This window comes from Gallus gallus, chromosome 1 (genome assembly GCF_016699485.2).
Source record: "Gallus gallus isolate bGalGal1 chromosome 1, bGalGal1.mat.broiler.GRCg7b, whole genome shotgun sequence".
NCBI lineage: Eukaryota > Metazoa > Chordata > Aves > Galliformes > Phasianidae > Gallus > Gallus gallus.
In genome coordinates this window covers 72772038-72792203 of record NC_052532.1, presented here as the reverse complement: position 1 = coordinate 72792203, position 20166 = coordinate 72772038, and the positions used below count along the sequence as shown (strand labels likewise).

The following is a 20166-nucleotide window of genomic DNA, read 5'->3' as shown; positions in this document are numbered from 1 at the left end:
TACATAACTCTTATTTCACATTGAAAACCACAAACCATTCCTGGAAAGGAAGAAACTATTATGCTCTCTCTTAGGCTTGATGTGAGCAACCTTTCTAAACACTTCTCTATTTTATGGGAAGGGACTAAAGTTCCCAGAGTTTTCCATTTACCTCTCCCTCAGGACTTAGAGGCTGTTGTTCTGCCTGTTATTCTTTCTTTCAACTTGGGATCATCCTGTACTATAGTCAGCTTTTACTGGTTAGTATCAAGCAGACTCAGTCCACAGAGATGAAAAGTGGATATGAAAGCACTGGATAACCAAGATGCGGCAGGAAAGCAGCAGTTCTAAATTTGGATACAGACTTGAAAACACCAACACTAGGAAACTTAGAAAAACTGTAAGCTAGCAGGTGAAAGAAACAAAAGAAAGAGATAGGAAGTAGCCATCAGTTCAAAATGAAGATAATTAGCAGAGACCAAAATGAGGTTATTAGTTGCTTTCTATCTTGCCACTTTCCATCAAAAAATTTTAAACAACCAGGTAAATAGTTACAACAAGCAGAATATTTGTTCTTCACACATTCAAGAGATCTCACAAACACTGCCACACCAGAAAAACCACGCGTCCCTGCATGATCAGAATTCTTACTCACATGTTGGGGAATGAAGACACAAGCAGGTAGAATCATCTCTCCAAGGCCATGTGGTTAGTTAGAATGTGGCTATCAGGATAACACTGAAGAATTTTGTAGCTGGTAAGATCATAATGACTATTGCTCTACACTTCAACTGTTGTTCAAAAGAAGCTTTTCTGTCCATAAGACAAGACTTTTTCCTGACCAAGAAAGCAAACACAGCACATGGAATCACTGAACATTTCCACTGGCTAAAAAGCAGCTTTTAAATTACTCACTGTCAGTGACTCTAAACTGGCTTTCCTTGCCCAGAAGGGCAAAAACTGCTCAGCAGTGACCTATGTGGAATATTAAAATGTTGGAAAGAAAAAACAAAGGGAAAAGGACAGTCATTACAGGTTGTAGAAATTTTTCTTGATTTATGAGGAATATCCATTGCATATTTTTCTGTAATTAATTTTGCTTAAAAACTATCATTATTTCAGCCTGTAGTTATACAAGTCCACTTAGCCTAATTAGTTTCACACTACTAGATTCAACACCAGTTTTGATTTGCAACTGTAGCAGTAAATTGTCATTATTGATAAAATTCGCTCCACAGATTGACAGGAGTCTGACTGCATTTACAGTCTGAGCTGTTTATTTTTCTACATTTGATAAGGTTCTCCATATTTCTATATGGTCACCTAATTACCTGAAGTTGTAACCACACACATATAATTCCAATTTAGGAAGGCCTCTCATGATAAAGATCACATTAAAAGCACCATATCACAGCTTTTGTAATGATGCCTGCTCTACAAAACAGATGTGTTTGAAAGGATTAGACACACTAAACTGAAAATCTGGAAATGTGAGTTCTTCACAGTTAATTTGCCAGATGAGAGAATGCCACAACTCAAATATGATTTCCTCCATCAGAATTAATCTGAGTTTACTAATGGATTATAGTAGGGTAGCATACATGGAAATGAAAAATAAAATAACGTGGCTGAAATAATTTATAACCAGACAATGGAACAGTGTTTATATTTATTCTAAAACACTTACAAAAGTTAAAAACAAATCACTTAAGAATCTTTGGAAAATCACCCTAATTCTTCATTGTAGAAAAGCCATTGTTTGATATGATGCAACTGTCATAACACAGCAGCCGCTCAGTGCATGAGGATTTCAAAGGAATGAAAACTAACAAATAGACAAAGGCTAAACTTGTGAAATTCATGCATACAGATGAACAGACACAATTTGGGGCTTAAACATAACATGCTCCGCCAGACTGCAAAAATCCCACCCAGAAGATGTTAATTCTGGATATTCAAAGTACCTTGCTTAATGTCCTCACTAGATAAACAGAGTTTCCTGGAATTTTCTGTTTGGGTTGCTATACATGATCAGAAGCATCAAAACTATGCACTGAAGCACAGAATGTGTGAGAGATAATTGTCTTACAGTTCTTTAACATCAATTTAATTCAAGACCATAGAAAAGATGGGAGTTAAAAGAGACTGAAGGGAACCATTGCTGTCTTTTCTTTCTCTGTACAACAGGCATCTATTTTGAAAAGTCAATTCAGATTCCTGAATTTCAAAAGGGAAAAAAAAAAAAAAAATCTCCCCTTGCTAGGAATACATTCAAGTGAATTAAATCTCATCATTTCGAGAAAGAGCTGGCACAAAATCAACATCTATGCAATCTGTTCATGATATACCTAATCTGGTTCTCTCTTTCCCAAAGGCAGCAGTTGTGAAACCTTCCCATGATAACAACCAAGGCCTTCAGTAGACTCCAGTGAACTTGTCAGCTCCAAAAAAGAAAGTCTCAGGCAATATGCAGAAACTAGCGAACACAAATGAGAATCTATGGTGACTATCCCCTTACGTTCTTTGCAGAAACTAACAACTTTAGGTAGCAAACTGGTTATATCTACCAGGTTCCTGGTAACACAAGAAAGTCAACATCCACATACACCTGTTAGAGCTGGTGTCATAAGGAAGTCGTTTACACAAATGAACCCTGCCACATCAAGTGATTCAGTCTCCTCTTTTGCCCTAGATGACTGTTATCAAGCAGCAAGTGCCTGGTGCAGAATCACCACAGTGTGTACTCATGTATATCTTCCTACAATGCATCTTGCTGCTAACATCTGTTTCTTTGTTTCTATAATTTGATTTTTAATATTTAGCACAGCAGAAAACAACAGGATAACTAAACCTGAAAACCTTCTGGAAGATGAGCAAACTTCCCAATTTGAATTTGCAGTCTTTTTACCTCTATCATGATGGCAACCATAAATACTGCTAACTTCCATTAAAGCAGCATCTAAAATCCAGACGGATACTTTTAGTCTCCAGGTAATTCTTCCCAGTCCCTCATGAAGCATTTTATGACAAATAATTCAAGGAAATACATGTTTCTTGGTGATACCTACTTGCTGAAACTCTTGAAACTCTCACTTGTGACTGTAGAAGAGATAATAACATGAGAGCATAAGCAATTTTAAACATTATGCATTCGACAGAACACAGACTGTGTAAAAATTATACTTAAAAAAATCATTCCTTTTTTGATTTCTCTTAGATATAGTATTTATTTTATTGAATTATATTCACTTTCACCATGTACACTCTCTCTTCTACGTTGTCTATAATGATGAAGAATAAAATGAGAATAATCAGTTTTGCCTTTGAAACTCTATCCTTCATAAGTTACCAACATAAATTTTTATGCTTAAGTTGTAAACAATATTCGGTGAAATTTAAATACAAAATAAAAGAAAATTAAACTGAAATCTTGGAACTGTTTCTAGAACCATTGATCTTAATATTGGATTTTATAACTTTTTTTTTTTTTTTTTTTAAGAAAAGAATCAGTATTTTATGTCTATGTTATGCAACCACATTACATTCTGAAACTGGAATTACTTAGAGTAATATTTCTTCCGAGAATGATTAATGAGCTGCAAAGAAAAACCTGATGCCATTACACATCTCACACATCAGGCAAATACATAGAACAGATCAGCATGTTTTGTCCAAAGGCTGGAAAGCGTCTTAGTGACTCCCAACTGTCTGTAAATATATTATACTTCAGAAAAACACGGTGCTCCAAGCTCGTAGATAAAGTAATATCCCTACTCAATATATAAACTCCATCGTTGTGAAGAGTGCAAGTCAAGTTAAGACCCGACTTTGATGTGTTCTCTTTGAGGTAGAGCCATTCTTTGGTAGCAGTGTTGTAAGACTGCACAGTTAACACATCTTCACTTTGGCTGGATTTTTGGTTTGGTCCAAGTTCATGAATACAACCTCCTACTAGATAGATTGTTTCTTCAACAGAGACCATCTGCTGTTTACGAACATGGACATCACAGAGTTCAAAGTTGGTCCAGGAATCAGAAGTAGGACAGTATTGCAAGATGTTCATGTTCCTGTCTGAAACAGAGGAGAGAGATTTACAAATAAATAAATAAATTGCACTTATGGAGGAGTATTCTTTCTGTCTACAAACTGTAGCCTTTATTATGGACAGTGCAAAAGTGTAGGAGACAGGGAAAAAGATTACTGAGAATGGTGAGTCTTTGCCCTCAGTGATAAAACTAGAACGTCTTATTCTATCATAGAGGGAAAAATTAAGCTGCTGCTGTCCTATTAAATGATACAAATGGTATGGGAATGTAGATTTAGCAGCATAATTCCTAGTAGTTATCTAATAATTGTGATTTTGCCTCTAATTGATATGCAAGATACTTTTTATGAAAAGGTAAATTGAACAATGTTTTGCTTTCCAGTGATCACAGATAAATCAAATTATCATGAAAATTGTATGCTTCATTAATAGTTGTCAAGTGATGATTTATCATCCAAGCTTAACTTCACATTTCAATCCACAAATCAAATTTTTAGTGAATAAAATTCATAAAGCCAGTTACATTCCACCAAGTGGCATGGATGACCTGAGGGCACATTTTCAGTACCTCATAAAGAGGGCAAAGGTCAAACTCACTTTAAGACCAGGAAATCCATGCAACAGCACCAGATAGAGGTATAGAGAAAAGCCAGAACCCTATCTATGCTTCAGCTACAACTCAGTGGATGTGTTTGCAACACTGTTATTCTGCAAAATTGTTACACTACCTCCCTGATTTACAGCACAGGAGACCATGGCAGCATCCTCATTGAAGGCTTCGCTAAATTAACAAAGAATTCACTTGAGTTTTTAGCTAGTAAATTCAGTTTCAACCTCTGGAGACCAGACATTAAATACAAACCCAAGTGGCAAGTGGTAACAGGTTTGCAGACTCCAGTTTGGTCTTTCAATAACATCTGCTCTGTATTATAAGTCTATTCTGCATGATGATCTCCAGATAAACTCCCAAGTGGAACAGCAGATGGTGACACACTAACAAGTTATGTAAGAGCGCAGGTATAGATACTCATAAATATAACTGGATTATCATAAATAAAGTTCATGAGCAGCATGACTTTGGAGGTACTGTTATAGCATTTGCTTGCACTGTAATGACTTCGGGTCATTGCTTATAACTCACTATCTTCCTGTACACTTAATCCACACTAAATAAAGAAAAAAAATAGGAAACATATTTGCAATGCTGTATAAAAATGCTGATCAAAACTCCACATGTAAATGATCTTTGCCTATAAACAATGAATAATTCCCTGACTCGCTAGGGGGGAAAAAAATCCCAACGTTCCCAGAAACATTAAGTTTCTATGTCTTTCCAAAGCAGTAAACATCTAAGGAAAAAATACAATACTACTGTTTGAGACAAGGCATATGAAATGGAAGTCTATTGTGAAGTAGCCTTCATTTACTCAGTACAAAGCCCAAGTTTTTTTTGATATGCACAGGGAAAAACAACAACCTTGAAATGTTATACAAACTATAACAAATATGAAAAACACAATACAGACAGACTTCTTAATATTTTTCCACAGAAGTCTACCTGTTGAGACCTTTCTTTCTACTATATGACCAAAATCTAAGAGGAGGACTAAGTTGGATTCTAAAGTACTCACTGGTCTATTTCATCAGAATAGCAGAGCTGCAGGTCCAAATACCAGTTAGTCATATGGAAAATACAGACAACTATCCAGTTTTCAAGTTCCTATGTTTGGCAGGCAGAATCACAGCTCCTAGGTATAGGCTGTGAAAACACCCACAACCTGATGCCAGTATGACAGAACTAATTTTTTATATCATTTCATGGGTTTGTTTCATTACACCAGTTGAAAATATTTCCTGAAAAAATAGCTTTCTACCTCGTGTAGTGTATCCTCCAATAACATAAATCTTGCCCTTGCATTCGCAAGCTGAGAATTCTGCAAGAGGATTTGGCATGGATGCTACAAAATTCCACCAGTCATTTTCTGGGTTATAACACTCCACGTTGGAAAGGGATTGACCACCAATGGCATAGAGCTTTCCATTTACAGCCAACAGCTTAAAATTTGACCTGAAAGACAAAGATTGCAGCACCAAAATAGGTTAAACAAATGTACATAAAAACATAAGAAAGAAACTTCTTCCTAATCAGGCTCCAACACATTAATCATCACATCAATTCATATATTACAGAATCTGAAGTCTCCAATGCATGTCAAAAATTCTGTAATTACACTTTAATTATTCAGGACAGTAAACAGTGACATTATGATATAAATGATGTTGACACTGAGACTAATGAAAATTTTATTTTGAATTTCAAGCTATGGTAGTTTGAGCTGTAAATGTTTTGTTAGCTCACCTTTTTGGTAGATGTCTCATTTTTAATAGGTTTTACTAAGGTACCTTTAGTACAGACAAATATATTATGTATACACATAGGCAAGGAGATTATTTTAGTTAAAATTACAGAAATTTCAAACAAGACTATCAAGTGTAGGAATGCGTACACATCCTAGTTTGCTACACAGCCTCCTTAATAACCTTAATAAATAGAAATATAATGTGGTAAACACTGAATTATATTCTGCAATTGAGGGAAAAGAGAAACTCCTGTACCTCCTTTAGCATTAATTTAGGCTGCTAAAGACACCCTCCATTGCAGTGAAGCAAGATGTATCTGTAAATTAATGTTCCATTCATAGCTGAACAAAATACACTGCACTCCATAGACAATGATCTTTTTTTATTTCTTATTCTACTTGATTATGTTGTAAGATTTTATAAATAACAAAGGGTAACCACCCAGTTAACTTAGTGCAAGAAGCCTTACATCTTACAGTTTTAAGACAATATAGAAATGAATAGTCTGTGGATACTGGAGTGCAAGTGTAGAGGATTTGAAGTTCAATCTATTCCTTCTGGCTATGTAAGATTGTCTAATAAAGTCTTCCTTTCTTCAGAAACAGTCCTACTTAGAAGCCTATGCCATCACCTAAGCAAGATTACTCCTTCTGTACTGTCCATTTCAAGCCAAATCCATGAGATTTTACCACACAGTATCTTGATTAATTAAGTGTCTGAAAGTCATTGGTGTGCAACAGATCAAGACAAAAACAAATGGTGAGCTGCACTGTATCTGTAAAACTGAAGTGGTGCTTTAGCATTGCACTGGCCTGCTGAGCAGTAAAGTAAATTTCATTCTGCATGAATCCAAGATTAAAAACTTAACACCACACAGTCCTGCAAGGTTTTATCTGGACAAAACAAACCTTCTCTAGTTGCAGACTGCTCTGCAACTTCTTTTCATTACATGTATTCAGGGGAAAAAAAAAAAATACTGTTTCCAGATGGAATCATTTTGTTCCTGTCATCTTGATAAAGCTTTGAAAATTAAATGCTTCTTTGAAGGAATTAATTACTTCTTATTCTTTTTTTTTTTTTTTTTCTTACTGACATTTATGATTAGGTCACGCTGTTCATCTCCTCTGTACAGCAATTGTTTTCCACATTAAAGAATTCAGAAAAACATGGTGATCAATAGTGGGCACAAAATGAGGATAATTACATGAAAAACATCATTATTTTCAAAGTAATGTACCTCTTGTAAAACAGTGACAAAAAGAAAAGAACAAAGAAACCAACAAAAAAACCCACAAACCATAGTAAAACTTCATTTTCCAAACATCCTTTAAAGTCAACATTAGAAAGTCTGCAACTTTGTGTCTATGATGGAAATGGTAGAAGTTTTTTGGCTTACAAAACAAGTTCATACACACACAGTGTTTTATTATTGTAATATTTTCTAGTCACTTTTAATATGCAAGTTGCCTCCTGTTTATTTCTGTGGAACTACAATAGATGCAAAGAGCACAATAACACTATTTGATAGAGCAAATTCTCAGCTACTGAACACTATTTTTCAACATGGTCACCACCATTAACTATACACTCTCACCAGTGATGAACAGTAACATGCATACTGCACATATATGGATTTTTATCCACATCAACAGAGGTGACACACTGCTGCTATCACCACTGCTGAAACACACCACTCACCACCTCACCATGCTACCATCCATTGTTTGGTCTCCATATGTTCAGCAACCATCAATGAATGTCAACTAGGTACCATTTTTTCCTGTGTAGAGGAATTCAGTTCCATACCTCTGTTTCATGGCACTTCCATTTTGTCAGACTACTTCCCTGCTGCTATCTGTCACACAGCAACAAAATTTAATGGCCTATCAGCAGGAAGGTTCAACCTGTACTGCCATACCACCAACATCCACCTCTGATGTTGTGGACTAATATAACAAAATATGAGACATTATTTTCAGAGTAGCACTTGTACATGCTATAAGTTCTGTCAGATAAGACATGAAAAACAAGAGTGCAGTGTACAAATACAAAAGAATTCAGGTCCTAATTGACACTCACTTCTCTAGTAAGCCAATAATTTTAACTGGTGGTTGAGTGATCTAACCACTTCCAACAGTCATTAAAACAGACGACAATCAGTGCAAGTATCTCAGATTTGTGGGATACGTTACTCAGAAGCTGCAACAAGTACCCATTAGCAAACTTGAATGTTTGGACAGCGGCCCAATACATTATGAAAAAACTTCTCCCATTCACCTTCCCATGCCAGTAACAACAAGTGTTTTTATGGAGAGTGAATATTAAGAAATATTCAGTGTATTTTTACACTCTTAATGTGTTGGAGCAGCTGGAAACAACACAAACAAACATGGCCAGCTCTCCACAATGAACAAGTGTTCCATGGACTATAGGTTGGAAACAACCAAGCTTAAGAGTTTGTAAAATTCAGTTGTAAAAATTCATTGTAAAAATTGTGGTAACTCCACTCATTTATGTGAGTTACCTAAACTCAGGGATCCAAAGTACTTCACAAGCACTAGGCCTAGTGCTCTCTAGAGATTATCCCTTCTTGTTGGGATATAGCTATGTCTTCTGAAGATGTTCATTTCCCCTTGAAAGGAGTCCCAGGAACACAATCAAGAGTGGATTTTACAGCAGTAAATTCACTGAAAAATGTGCAGAGTGCTACATGCAGGAAGGAAAAAAAATCTAATGTACAGGGACCTAGGGGTCAGAATGCATAACTTTCCAAATATTTTGTGAAAAGTGTAGGTTGTTCAGGATTGCATTAACAGCCACATAACACACATGTCTGTAAGAGACCACCAGCTATGAAGAAGAGAGCAAGTGCTCTCTTGTTCACTGACATAACTTATTCATTTAGTATATAATAAGACATTAGTTTAGATATTAGAGAGGATTTTCTGATCAGGGAGGTAGCTAAGCATGAAAACAAGTTACTTCCAGAGCACTTCATATTTATTGCATGAACTATTATTTATACACTCCTTATATGACTGCAGAACACACTGCTTCCATACTTGAGCTTTAGAAGCATGGATGACATATTTGTGATAGATGTGACATGGATCTTTTTAACCTGAGGTTTTTGTTTTTTTTTTTTTTAAAATCTATTTTTCCCCAGCAAAGAGAAATTTTAAAGGGGAAAAAATGATCAAAAAAACTAAGCAAACAAGGACAGAGGAAGTCTCCTAAACCACTACCAATCCCTAGGAACATCCTCTCTTGCATTCCTGTAAGTCTCCAGAGTGGCAGCAGCTCAGGCAGAGATGGCTCACAAAAACCGTATTCAAAGTGCATGTATATAGTCCCAGTCGGGGGCTTACGAGGGTCTTCCAAGACTAGAAGACTTATGTGCCACGAGTTTGCTGAAAGAAAATACACATGAAATACACAGCTGTGACTGGCACATGCAGTAGAAGTCCTGTATTATTTTTACATGATCAATTTTAACTGTCAGCATCAAAATAAAAAAAAAAAGATTATGGAAAGGTACTGAATTACATGACTTGAACCGGCCTCAAATTTCCTTATTACCTTCCTATCCCCAAAGACCACAAGTAGTCTTGGGCAACCTTTACATGAAGTTTCTTCCTCAAAGTAGTCCACGTAGTTCTCTGAAGACACTATCCCAAGCTCAGCAACACCTCTAGAATGAAAAAAAAATTAGAGATCTAGAAACTATGATCTGTTAGGGATTATGTATGGCTGGTATCAGATTTAGCCTCAGAAGATGAGAAATTCTTGGCTACGCCACCAGCTCCCTATGAACCTGGGCAAATTATTTTATCTAATTTGTGTATGTATAAACAGGAAATAATATTTTCTCAAAATTATGTGGGCACTGCAGGAACAATATATGGGAGCTACCTATTATGAACAAATTTGAAATGATTGCAGTAAGATCTCTATGCCTAGAAAGAGAACTAAAAGCTATAACACAAACAAGAGTATTCAGCATACATCTGACAGTTTTCTTCTATTTAGTGGTAAGTTGGGAATATTTCATCTATGCACACATAATGGATCTCAACATGCTCGGTTTCTACATTAAAATAAAGCAAATAATTAAAGATAAACACATTCTAGGATTCGCAAGTTTGAGGGCAGAATACTTGCTAAGTTCAAATGGAATAAACACAATTACATACATTAATCCTCATCCTTCTCTTAAAACCAACAGATGCCTCCAGTCATACAGGTCAAATCTAAATGCTGCTAAAATGCTGTCTGAAGTCAAACCCACTTCAATCAGAAGTAGAACTTTCTCTCAAGGTATGAAAAAGACGCACCCACAATATGTAATTGTATCAGCTGACATCAGCTACCTTGGTAGACAGACAAATGAGCCAATTACCTAAGCAGCATGCTTAGCACAACAAACCAAAAATGCAATGCCAAGCAAACTGCATCTCATCCAATCAGCAGACTGGAATCTGTACTGCTCCTGTTGAATGTAAGCACTGAGTACAAAAATTCCCTTCCCCTGCTCTTAGCTCCCAAAGCACAAGCCATCCTTTTTTGCATTCTGGCCACAAGTTGTTCAACTGGTCAATCTGGTATCAGAGAGTTGAAATGTTAGGTTAGAGAAGTTAAAAAAGAAAAACAAAAAAAACTTCAGGGTTAAGACTCCATGAAGATATTAAAATCAACAAGTTTCATGATGGGATTAGTAGAGTTTCCATGAGAAAAAATTTCCCCTGCTCATTACTCATGGAGCTATATACACATTAGCTGCTATCCAGCCTAGAAGGCAACATGATGTTGATCTCTTTTAAGCCCACAATCACTACACTGAAATGTAAGACTGATGATTATTTCAAAAAGATTTGCATGCTCCTTTTCTGATATAAACTGCCAACATGAAATCCCATGCTGAGTAACACCTGTCAGGTGTTGTGGGCTTAAAGATTGTTGGTAAGATAGCACAAATGAAAATATTACTAAAAGGAGAAAATAATCATTTATTTAATTTCATATAATGACTACATACCCTAGAAAAAAAAAATGGGAAAGTGTGGAAGTAAAAGGCTCATCTAGAATTTGAACAGTCAGGTAATAAAGTGAAAAAAGGGCCTTAATGCATTTTTAAAACCCCCCTTATTTGCCATGCTTCAGAATTATTTCACATAATAACATCCACCTTGCTATGGACACCACACAAACCAATACCAAACTTCATAATTTGATCAAAATGGGGCTTGTACAAGAGACACTGATTGGTTTGATCTGTCATTCTTTTCTACTGAGGCCAATGTGCTCTCAGCCATTTTGACAGGCAATACTGCATAGGCCAGGCCTACCAAAACAGCTCAGTCCCCAAAGGTGTCTCTAGAGATTACCAACAGACTGCAAGAAATACACACACAGAAAGAGGTGTTCACAGTGTTTAAAAGCTAAACACTTTATAGCAGTTATTTTGTACAGTGTCTTTCCAACAAGCCAGATACACCCTATGTTTTCAATCAATTCCAGTGACTGACCAGGTAGGCAAACATTTCAGTGAGTTTCTCACAATGATAAACACAGGAAGTGAAAGAAAGTCGAAGTAGGAAATCAGTCGTTTTAGGTCAAACCTCTGTTTTGAGGCATTTTAGCACGCAAGTTATACTGGAAGAGAAACTACAGGTTTACTACACTGATTCAAAGCATTCATGCTAATGGTTGGGGTCTCTAGCCAGTACCTAAATTTACTGAATGAAAAAGATCATTTTCATTCTAAAGCAAATTCCAGACTACCTGCTTGTTTCAGCTCTGATACAGATAGAGAAGAAAAAAAAATTAAAACACTTCTTCTAAAATGGAAACAACTAAAAAAAAAAATCATCTTTGATATTTTGTTGCAATGAAGTAAAAGTCAGTATTTTGATAACTACAACATGACTAAGGCAGAGCAGCCACAGCCTGTGCTGGGGAAGACCCTGTGCTCAGGTGTTCATCAACACTAGCCCCCTAAACATACAAATGTTTCTGAATAGCAACTTCATCATGAATGTTAAAAAAAAAAAAAAAAAAACAGAAAGGAAAAAAATCAAGATGCTGAATGTTTACTAGGTCCAAATATTCTCATAAATTGAGATATTTCTGACAATCTTCCTGCCACACTTTTTCTGGTAAAGATTTCACCAAAATGCAGACCTACAAAACATTTGGATTTTTATAAAAGTGCAAATCAATAACAAACCTCTTCAGCAATCCCTAGCTCTGTCAGACTGAACATCTCCATTATGAGTAGTAAAACTTCTTATCACATAGAGTACTAAAGCTCAAACTTACAAAAAAAAAAAAAGTAGAACCTTCCTTTTTATTGTTTTGTTATTTTAAATAGTATTTCAACTACCAGTACTGATGGCTGCTTGGAGAGACTGGAGCTCCTAGAACACTATGATTTAAAGAAAAAATGGAAACCCAACATTACTTTACACCAAGGTGAATGACCACATATGGCAGATGGCCACAGCTCAGTCCTCAGCTGGTGCCTAACCCCCATTTTCCCCACAGCTGTGGCCTTAATCACCTGTATTTGCCCAACATAGCCCTGTTCTCCTCACCCTTCCTATAGTAGCTCCCTGTGCCACACTCTGGGGCCATCAAGAAGTAGAGAGGCTGCAGGGCTGTGCCACAGCTATGGGGCTGCTGCCAGCAAAGCCGAAGCCTTTAGGCTGCCATGCTATTGCTAAACCCTTCAGTCCTTCCCATCACATGGTGCAAGAGACAGCTCTGAATCACTTCTTGTAAGGTTGCATCAGTCCAACTCCAGGTGACTCAGTAGGCTCCATTTTGAAAACAGACAGGGACATATGTGCACACCAGGGTGCAGAGGTTACCTCTTCTGGTTCATTGAAGCCAGCTGACTCCACTCATTTAGGCAAGGGTTGTAACAATGGGCAGCTGAGATCTCCTGACTGGTGGTGATCCGGTATCCTCCAATGATGAAGAGGTAGTTGTCCAGCATGGCCGACCCGTAGCCTCGCACATTCACCAGATCTGGAGGTAGGTTGTTGGCTAGGGGTAGCCACTGCTCTGCTTCCTCATCGTACCTCAGCATGGACCAAGGGGCCTCTGCCTGCGGGTGACAGCCCGGGGACAGGCCCAGGGATGAGGTACCCATGAAGTCCCCAATGGCCACCAGAGTAGCAGTGCCTCTCATCCGTCTCTCCTTCAGGTGCTGTTGGAGAGCATGAGGCAGGTGGAGGTGAACCCGGGTATCGGGCCTGCGCAGCACCTGGTGGTAATTGGAAGCCATGAAGTCCAAACAGGCATCATGCAGGTCCTGCAGGCCATAGATTTGGGCCAAGTGGTGTAGCTCCAGGCAGTTGCCCAGTCGCACCTGAGAGAGCAGCAACCGCAATAGGGGAGTAACCTGCAGGTAGGAGGCGGCCTCCACCAGCTCCTCTAGCAGAGGGGGCTCCTCCTCACCCTCTTGCTCCAGCCGGGCCAGGCAGGAGGTGTTGATGAAGTCCAGCACCAGCTCTAGACCCAGCGCGCTCAGCCCTCCGCGCAACAGCTGCTCTTCCTGGCCCTGCCCTGCCTCCCGCATGCCCGAACGGTACAGGGCTCGGAAATAGTCACTCTGCTCGATCAGCTTCCTCTTGCACACCGGGTAGCACTTGTCACCCAGTCGGATCTGAACCACTTCCTCTCCGCCGCCGGCCCCTTCCCCCTCCTCTTCCTCCATCCGCTGTCGCTCCGCAATGGACATCGCGACCCCCTACAACCCAACCCGGCCGCTGCCGGCCCCAGCTGGCTCCACCTCTGTCCCGAGGATCGCTACCGGGTAGGAGGAGCTAAGCCGGCAAAAAAAAAAAAAAAAAAAAAAAAAAAAGCGCCCTAAAAAGGGAACGCCGCGGCGCTCAGCCGTCTTGCTCCACCCCGGTGGCAGTGAGCCCGAGAGCCCACTGTAGGGTGGGGGGGGGAGCGTCTGTTTACCTCCTCCTCGCACTGCCCGAATTGGGCTGGCCGTGCTATCCCAACCCGCTGCCATAAATGTCCCTGTGAAGCCCTGCAGCGGAGAACGTTCTGGAACGTGGGAAGAAATGCGTGTGACCCTGAACAGCTAGGGGGAGGTGGCAGCGCGATTCCCTGCTGTTCTGTGTAAGAAACACAACGAAAAGGAACATCTTTCACGTCTAGCACCAGAATTTAGTAACTCCTACTATGATACCTGGTTCCTCTCGCACATGTACCAGCTCCTCCTTTGGCATATAGAGATAGTATAACCTTGTCTGCTACTCTATCTTTTCTATTTAAACTATGTTCCAGGAATAGGAAATGTGTTATTCACCAGAGTCATCTACATAGCAGAGCCCTGATTTTGTTTGATGTAAGTAACCAAGGAGTTAATAGCTGAGTATCTAGCTTCATGTTTAAAGTGACTGCTCTGGTGCTGGCCTTGCTGCATGCTTGAACCGCAATGGAAGTGGCTGTTTTTTTTTTTTTTCTTTTTTAGACGACTGAAACAGGTGATGCTGTAGTATGTACTCTTACATGATGACAATATAAAATGCACAACATAAAGACTTTAAAAATCTGTTCACTCCCCCCCCCTTTTTTTTTAATTTTCATTCTGTGCATTGCTAGACTACAGAGTTTTTTTTTCCTTTCATCATTAATGTGACTCACCTCCAGTTACTGCAGATTGTGTAGATTCCAAATAAATCCCTTCTTCCCCTGCTCATTTCTCCCACTTAATAGAACTCTTCAGAATGTCTGGGTTGGGGTTGGTTGATTATTTGCTTGTAATTTTTTTGTTTGTTTGTTTTTCCATTTCTTTCAGAAAAACAGTTGTTTGGTTTTTAGAATTTCCTCTGGGGAATGATCTTCTCTCATGCTTTTTTTTTTATCTTCAGCTTCTTTATTCTAGACCATACAGGTGATATCAACGCCAATCTCAGAGTTAAAGGTGTTATTTTCTGCCAACTTTTATAAAAGCGTGTGTTGAGGCAGGGTAGATTTCTCTCCATTTTTGTTTTCCATCTCACTTCAAAAGCAAGATGATGCAAGTGCTTTAAAGGGCCCATTTGGTGTTATGAAATCCTTTCAGTTCCAAAGCAGTTTCGGCAGCTTCAGTGATATCATGCACAACAAGCTGAGGTCCTACCACTTCAGAAGAAGTCTAAACTATACATCCTATTGCACTTTAATTCCCACAGCCAGACATTTCAAGCCGTTGTAATGGTTAACATGCTAGATGTAAACAGAGAGTTCATGCTTGTTATGGCCATCAAGATTCCCTCTGGAATACAGTGTGATTGCCAGCACGGTGGTATGATTGCCATCTTTAGACATCTGGTTTGGAATCTCCTATGTCTGATGTACTGGCAAGTTAGCTACTAATTGGTGAGTGATTTTTTCCATGTAGTGAGTTACGATAAGTTCTGTTCCCTCCAAGTATGAACACCAGCGCCTAGATAGTATATTTCTGTTGCTGTCTTCGTGTGTGCCTCCACCTGTCACTCTGCCAGGGTTTTCAAGCTCACGTTTCACAAGGTTTTTATTCGACTGCATCAGTTCTGTAATGTACTAATAGACATGAGTATTTTCTTCCCACCAACAAACTTCTGAGAGTGCTGATTTCTGTAGCTCTCATCACAGGAGCTGCTGTATGCACAATGAGACGGCAGCACTCCTTACTGAGTAGCCACTTTTGCAGAAAGCCTAAATCTGTTTCCTCAATCTATGGTTTTTCCTAGACTGATTCTCAGCTACCTATGTTTTTATCCATGCTTAGGTCTGGGACTTAACTGTGTTAAGTCAGAGCACACTGACAGGGTAGATCTGCTTTCTTACTACATTAATCTGCATCCTGTGCTTATATCGTGCTAATATTGCAATTGCGTCAAGGTAAGGACTACCTTTTTGTTCCACATTTGCGCACATAATTAGATCTGTCTCGGTCCACAGCTGTACTGTGGGTATATGATAAGATTGGTAATATATATCCTGCTATACTGGAGTCAAAGAAAAGGTCTTGTTTCACTAGCAGTCATCTTAGTTGATCTTAGGAGAGCAAGCAATGTATTTTTCACAGTTGAAAATGGAAATCTCTAGTGCTAGAGTTACAAAGTCAAAATCTGTAGACAATTATAAAAACTTATGTGATCTTTGAAACAAATATGAAGGACTATCTGTAACTCTTTAAGAACATGTTGAAGCACGGAACAACATGAAAACAAGTTTGCGTCATGGTAGATATTAAACAAGTGTGGGTAAAAAGAACATGACCCAAAGAACAAGACATTTACACAGAGAGGAAGACATGGATAATTATGCTTAGCTTTTCAATACAAAACTTTTGAATTTGGGCTTCTGGAGTGAAACCTTCAAGCTTCTTTTAGATACTTCAGGACTCTGTCTACAGTGTCTGAGAGACAAATTAATTTCTAGAAAAAAATAATGCTTGTGTGCCAGTAAATGAAAAAGGAATTTACCAGAAATGGCCAGTAAGGGCTCTCACTCTTGAGATAAGATGGCCATTTCTGCTTGGCATTCACAAGCTAGACACTTTTGCTTGTGTACAGTACCAATGCTGTTCTCTTTACTTAATGCCTAAATTGTTTCCAGGGCTGAAAAAGATCACTCTTTTCTATTAGAAAGATGAAGAAATGGAAGAAGCTCTTTTACACAGCAGCCATTGTAACAGACCATTCAACCATGATATGGAATAACTAAGCTTCTGATCCTGACTGTGCTTGGGCATACATTCTTATAGTCCTCTGACTTTCCTAGCAAAAGTAAGGAAAGAGAGAGAGAGAGTCAGGAAGAATTGCTGCTACAAAGCAAAGCGAAGACAGAGGTAACAACAGAAAGCAGTACTTGTGCATGGCTCCCTGCTTTAATCCCTCACAGAGGGTGTGGAGGCACAGAACAACTATAAGGCTGGTGCACGCCTGCTCCGTATGCCTGAAGCCTCTTTAAACTTTAGGGTCACTTCAGGTATTTAACACTGCTTCAATTTACTTAGTAAGCTATGGCCACTTATTTTTCCTCAGCAAACCATGTGATGATTTTCTGTGGCAAGCTGGATAGGTCTTCAATCTGTTTCCCTATTATGTCACTACAAAGTACCAGCAACTGAAGTATCAGTCAGAGAATCAGAATGACAAATGCTTTTCTTCACAGGAAACTTGGTTTACATATGCATGAAATGCAGCCCGGTGATGAAGGTGGTGAGAGTCCCTCTCTATTTTGCACTTGTGAGGCACCCATCTGGTGAACTGCATCTAGGCCTGGGGCCCCCAACAGAAGGAACGATGCGGAGCTTTTGGAGAGGCTCCAGAGGAAGGCCATGAACATCAGAGGGCTGGAGCACCTCTCCGGTGAAGACAGGCTGAGGGAGCTGGACTTGTTCAAGAAGGCTGTGGGGAGACCTTATTGTGGCCTTGTGATATTTAAAAGGGAGATTATAAACAGGAAGGAAATCAACTTTTTACATGGGTAGATAGTGACTGGACAAGGGAGAATGGTTTTAAACTAAAGAAGGAAAGATTTAGATTAGATGTCAGGGGGAAGTTTTTTTTTACAGAGAGGGTGGTGCTTGCACAGGCTGCCCAGAGAGGCTGTAGATGCCTCATCTATGGTGTTCAAGGCCAGTTTGGAAGCAGCCCTGGTCAATCTGAATTAGTACATAATCTAGTAGTTGGCAACTTTGCCTGTGGTAGGGGGCAGTTGGAACCTGATGATTCTTGAGGTCCCTTCTAACCCAAGCCATTCTATGATTCTGTGATCCTATGATTTCTTTGTGGGTCTAGCCCAAGACTGCACAGAAGGTCTGCAGCAGTGGATAACCAAACCCTTAAACACCAGTAAAGTGTCTAGAGGAAAACTGCATTGTTCTGTGTATGTTTTCAGCAAACCTTATCTTGATTTCACACAGAGACACCGGGTGATACATGGAAATTAATAAGAAACATCAAGCTGATTGTTTTAAGGACCAGACCATGAAGAGGGCAAAAACAAACAAACAACAACAACAACAACAAAACACTAAAGTAAACTCTGAATTCCTTTCAGCCATGTCAGTCTGAAATGTGAGCTAGAATCAGGGGTTGTTTAAAATATTAATGCTATCTAATATAGAGTGCCACATTCTTCCCCCTAAGATGCCAGGGAATTGTACTGTACTGCCAGGGAACTGTGTATTGAGAAATAGTAAATTACTCAAGAGAGGAATTAGTCTTTGGAAACAACTCACTAGCTGTTGCCATTGTTTAGTATTTTCCTTGTCACAGGGTACAAAGTAAGTATCTGTGGAACATAGGAAATATCCTGCAGTATTTCAGCATTAAAAATGTCAATATTTTGAAGTATCTTGGCTTTTCTAAGAAAGCCTGACTGGAGGATAATTTTGTTTTAGCTGAATTCTTTATCACTGGTGAAGGATGAGCTGCTAAAGAAAGGTGGGGGTTTTGCTGTTGTTGTTGTTTTTTTTCAGATTTGTAGCCAAACAAAGCCAAACAATCTTATACAATTCCATTAACCATATTATTAAGGAAGAAAAAAAACCACTCTTTTTTGATAGCATATTTTGTTTTTATTCCCTATTCTTTCCTGTTTAATTTTTTCTGCAGATTGTACAATTTAATATTTGTTGCTTGCAAAACCAATGTTTTATAATGGTATTGAAAAAATACTTGCATGATATTTTTTTAATCAGATTTAATGAATGATTAAGACTAAACTGTATGTCACAGGCAGCAGAGGGGCTGCTCCAGTTGTTTGCATCCTAGTAGTCATTTTATGTGGATCATATGTTTCAGTCACCAGACAGCAGAATCAAGGCAGGAGTGTGTAAGTAGTTAAAATGCTAGTTACTTGCTTTGAACAAATTCATTGGGCATGCCCAGGCCAGAATTTTCTTGCATAGTTTTGTCTAGAGGACAGTAAACTGGTAGCTTTTAAAACATCACACACATTTAAATCCTCATGTAAACAAATGGAACCAAGTTTTTGTACAAAACAACTGGGTTAGATAAATACTGTTCTGGATGGAAGGTTTTCACTATGCATCCAGCAGTATAAAATTTTTCACAATATTGAAACTCCATCCCTTTTGCTTAGTTTTCTGTTCTGTTACAAATAAATGTTCATCATGCATTAGAAAGTTTGCTAAACGTTGTGCCCTTTTGTCATAAACCTTGGCTCAAGTTTCTACATATGCTAGTAGATTTATATTTGGATAATCTCGTCTGGCTAAACCTTATGTTACTCTTTGTTTGAACACAAAGACTCCAGCCTTCATATTTACCAGAATTAGTTTGAGGTTAAGCTCAGAGATTCTTAGGGCCTGGCAGCCCCTTCGAAACAACGCTTAAAAAAAATATATATATACATATATATATATATATGTATATATATATTTTTTTACCCACAATGTCTCAAGGATAGAAAATGTAAAGTTTTAACTCTTTTTACCAGAGAAGAAATACAGAGAAATGTGTTTGTAACCAGAGTCTTGGATCCAACTATCCCAAAACTTGGAGAAAATTTGATTTATTAAAAAGTTGGTATATTGTTCCAAACCAAAATCTGACTACTAATAGTTGTTTTTGGCAAAAGTTATGTCAAGAAATTTAGGTTTTTGTTTGTTTGTTTGTTTTTACTTAAAACACTTCACAGGTATGTTTTGATTTCAAGGAAATTTGAAAGAAGAAAGTGAAAACAGTTTTTTCCAGTAATGTAATAATGAGATATTTGCTTTTAGATTTGTTTCAAAGTATTTATATTTCATTATTTCATGA

The 20166-nt window shown here is 38.4% G+C and overlaps 1 protein-coding gene and 1 long non-coding RNA gene across 2 annotated transcripts; one reads left to right on the top strand and one right to left on the bottom strand.

Annotated features, from left to right (window-relative positions):
• Positions 1–1631: 1631 nt before the first annotated feature.
• Positions 1632–14202, bottom strand: KLHL42 (kelch like family member 42). Its single transcript, XM_417237.8, has 3 exons — positions 13255–14202; positions 5899–6092; positions 1632–4050 (listed from the first exon to the last, which is right to left on the bottom strand). The coding sequence occupies exons 1-3, from the start codon at positions 14127–14129 to the stop codon at positions 3608–3610; spliced, it is 1512 nt and encodes a 503-aa protein (XP_417237.1). The 5' UTR covers positions 14130–14202; the 3' UTR covers positions 1632–3607.
• Positions 14203–14511: 309 nt separating this feature from the next.
• Positions 14512–19768, top strand: LOC124417680. The gene is made up of 2 exons (XR_006934354.1): positions 14512–14750; positions 17549–19768. It is a non-coding gene; the product is annotated as an uncharacterized LOC124417680 (long non-coding RNA).
• The last annotated feature ends 398 nt before the right edge of the window (positions 19769–20166 follow it).

Bases quoted from the DNA above. Each gene is read 5' to 3' on its own strand.
- KLHL42 (XM_417237.8), bottom strand. From the start codon at position 14,129: ATGTCCATTGCGGAGCGACAGCGGATGGAGGAAGAGGAGGGGGAAGGG. The intron at 6,093-13,254 runs GTAACCTCTGCA...TTTGTCTTTCAG, and splicing joins GCTTCAATGAACCAGAAGAG to GTCAAATTTTAAGCTGTTGG. The intron at 4,051-5,898 runs GTAGAAAGCTAT...CCTCTGTTTCAG, and splicing joins TGGAGGATACACTACACGAG to ACAGGAACATGAACATCTTG.